Here is a 3,601-nt window from a genome sequence, read left to right on the forward strand (position 1 = left end):
TGTGTGTGTGTGTGTGTGTGTGTGTGTGTGTGTGTGTGTGTGCGTGCGCGTGCATGTGTGGGGGGCGGGCACAGTGTCCCAGGAGGACAGAGTTTGCATTGATGAAAACCCTTCCCAGCTCTTTGAAGCCTCTTTGCCGCTGCCCAAGCCCAGCTGCCTAGTCCTCTGTGTCCCATAATACTGCTCACTCACTGCCAGGATGGCATCTTGTCTGGCCCTGCGTGTGGCGCTGCTGCTCATCTCTGGGGTTCTGGCCCCTGCGGTACTCACAGGTAAGAGGTGCGGGCCCTTAGCTCTGCTGCTACTGACTTCTCAGGGCCAACAACTACCCCTGGAACCAGATACGTCAGTACCTATAGGGCACAAGCCCCTCACACAAGGTGGGATGCTCAGCTGCGGTGATTCTGGGAGACTCCCACAATGCTGGCTGGTAGAAACTGAGTAATATGATGTATCTATCTGGTGACTGTTAGCAGCAGGGTGTGTGGCCATTGAGGGAGACCTGGACATCAGGGCTTAGGACATTTGGCTGTCTGACATTCTGATGTACTTTGTCGCTAGAACATCTGGAGGCTTGTGGACCTGGGAGGCAGGAGGGCTCATTAGACAAAGGGCAAAGGGCTAAGAAGCCAGAGACCCTCTGGGTGGAAAACCCAGAGATTTGTGATTCCTTTAAATTCTGCAAACCCTTTCCTTCTGGCTTACGACCTAGGTGCCGTCCCCATAGAGATAAATATTTCTCAGAGTCCTTTGCAGAATAGTGAGGACACTGGGCTGAGCCCTAGGTGGCCGCTCTGGGGTCTGAAAAATAAGACTATATGGCAAGCCTGCCTCAGGTCTGCTTCAGAGCAGGGACATAGGCACAGATAGGCTTTGCCTACGAGAAAATAAATCTTGCACAGTTGTTCAGTAGTCTGCAGAAAGGCAGCCTGTCTCTGGGTTACCTGATTGTCTTACAACATTGCAGCCTGAACTTTAGGGGTGTCTGTGTGTCTACAAAGGAAAGAAGTCACCTCTGTTGTAGGAGCATGGCCTAGGAACTCCCGGCCTCCACACCTCAGGATGGTCATGGTGGTCTGTGGGCCATTCTACTTCCCCTCAACACCCCAGGAAATAGCTTAAGACCTGACTCTGGCCTGCCTGGCTCGTACCTCTCTTGGCCATTTCCTAATCTGCAGGAGGTAGCACCCACTACGCTGCCTCCCTCAGAGGGGGATGCTAAGACCTCACCAGGTCTCAACGCAGGGCTCTGGGGATGGCCAAACACCCAGTCAACGCTCAGTGTTCGGAGTTTGAGCAGAGTTCCCAACCCCTTAGCTAAGCCCGAATGGATCTTTGGGAGAGCCATCTCTTCCCACATGTTGGGACACACCCAGCTTCTGGAGTCGGAGCAGTGCCCAGCGATGTAACCTGAAGTACCCCTGATGTTGGGAGATACGACTTACGGTGGGAGGAGGTATTTTCCATTGCCTAGGACTCAGAGCTGAGACCCATGCCACTTCCTGCCACACTGAAGCTGTTGCCTGGCCGGACCCTGCAGCTAGAGCCTTCCTAGTGGCTCCTGTCCAGGCTTCTGCTGCTTCTTCCAACCCAAGCCTCTAGCCAGGGCTTTGGTCAGATTGTACATACACAACTTTAGTGGGTGTTTCTTTCTTGGGAATAGCCAAGACCTTGCCTGACCTCACCTCCTATTTTCCATGGGTCTCTTCTCTCTCAAGAACAGGCAGGCCCACGGCAGGCATGAGCATGCCAATCCCACCTTGAGTTTTGGGGTCCTGGCTGTTCTGGGAGTGGGGACGTAGGAGGTTCTCAGAACTAGCTATGGACGCACAGGTCTGTGCAGGCGTGTACGAAGTCTGTGACCCTGTCTCTCCTGGGCTGCAGTTCCATAGCAGGAAAGAGGAGATGGAGTACTCCTGGGGTCAAGGCACGGGCCAGCCTGCCACCCTTCCTGCCTCAGCCGGTGGCCACAGCCACTAAGGTAGGGGAGCAGGCCAGGTTGAGTGGGCAGGAGGCCAGGGTGGGGATGAAAAGGCTGTTCATGGCTGCACAAAGGCCGTCTGTGAGCATGGGCGCCTGGCCTGGGGGCCTGTGGTCAGACCAACCGTTGAACAAACTTATTTACCAAGAAGCAAAGCAGCTCGGGGTGGTGGGGCTAAGGGGACAGCCTGGGGTATTCAAGCTTGCGACACTGACACTGTGCCACCTCTGCCAGAGCAGAAACTTCTGTGACCCTTGCTCACTCTCATGGTGTTTGAGCATCCTTGTGGCCAAGGTGAACAGAACAGAAATCTCTTGCCCATGCCAGCCTTCCCCATCATTGTTTGCTTCCACCCTCCACACCCTGCTCCCAGGGCCCCTGTACACGCCTCCCAGGCCTCCTCCTTCCCACCCTCACCCCTCTCCTCCTGGCACACTGGCCTATATAGTTCCTGGCTTCACTGGATGACTTAGAGAGAGCTGGCTCGCTGCTCTTTCTTGATGTTCTAAGTCTGGAGAACATGGCGTGCATAGGAAAACGAGATAACACCTTGGATATGGCCCGTAGGTGCATCCCTTCCTTGGTAGGTCGAGGCAAACTCAGTCCCTGGCCAGGAAGTAGGCACCACTTAGGCTGGCTGGCCCCGGCACTCAGAAGCCTTGGGCAGCCTCCCTGGCCAGATGCCTCACACTGGAGGTGAGCTTCGGCCAGTAGAGGTGGGATAGGGAGAGGCCGGCCTGCTTGTCTATTTTGGGTGTGTCGTGAAGAGTCCCAGGGCAGACAGACAGTCTATGAAGCCCAGACCTCAAGGCCTGTTGAATGGCAGGCATGTTCAGGGTTTTTTTTTTTTTCTTTCGGTCCAGGCCTGGGAGCCTGACACTAGATTGCTTGAGGCCTGAGGTCCTTCCTTGTGGCTTTCAGACTATGAGCACCACCTTCTCTGACCAGCTCACTTTGGCTTCCTCACAGAGCACTCTTCAAGCTTAGAGGGAGGTTGGCCCGGGTGCCACCCCATGAGAGGGAGGCTTCTTGAAGTGGGAGACAAAGGTCTTCGGGGCCCTTTGCCAGTCTTTTCTGAAGAGGGGGTCTAGTTTTGGGAAGCCCCGGGGCACATGACGGTAGTCCCTGCCTACAAGTTGCATCTCAAGTCTGGCCCAGGCTTGTGAGAGGGTTTATGATCCTAAGGGATCTGCCAAAATCTTATGGTGAAAACTTCAATTTAAAAAAAAAAAAAAAAGTTTCAAAATTATCTTCTGAACTCTGGCACAGCCTTTACCTGGTCACCAGTCACCAATATTTGCCACATAGCTCCCTGGCCCCAAATGCAGAAGCAGTCCAAAGTTGCCAACATCATTTGGCCTCTGTTATTGAGCTTAAGAACAAGGACACTCTCTTTCCCAACAAGAATGTGGCTTCAGACTGGGACAGGAACCCCAGCACTGTATTTACCAGCCTTACCCAGAGTCTCTGACAAGACACAGGATCCCTCCCTGTCCTGATCCAGAACAAATCCTCACGCTTCTTTCTCCTTTCCAGACCTTGGCATTTTTTTTGAAGGGCTTGGTTATTTTGAGGCTGACCAGAGTCAGGCTTTGGCTGTGTGTCCTGTTTGCCCTGGGG

General features: G+C 53.9%; 1 protein-coding gene across 2 annotated transcripts in view; it reads left to right on the forward strand.

Moving 5' to 3' along the window:
- Positions 1–61: 61 nt before the first annotated feature.
- The window catches only part of Snorc (secondary ossification center associated regulator of chondrocyte maturation), a 5,108-nt gene continuing 1,568 nt past the window's right edge, over positions 62–3,601 (forward strand). For both annotated transcript variants that reach the window (XM_031368903.1, XM_031368904.1), the window contains exon 1: positions 62–272. In XM_031368903.1, the coding sequence (XP_031224763.1) occupies positions 200–272 (73 nt within the window). In that variant the 5' untranslated portion in view covers positions 62–199. The remainder of the gene's footprint in view (positions 273–3,601) is intronic.

Source organism: Mastomys coucha, unplaced genomic scaffold (genome assembly GCF_008632895.1).
Source record: "Mastomys coucha isolate ucsf_1 unplaced genomic scaffold, UCSF_Mcou_1 pScaffold14, whole genome shotgun sequence".
NCBI lineage: Eukaryota > Metazoa > Chordata > Mammalia > Rodentia > Muridae > Mastomys > Mastomys coucha.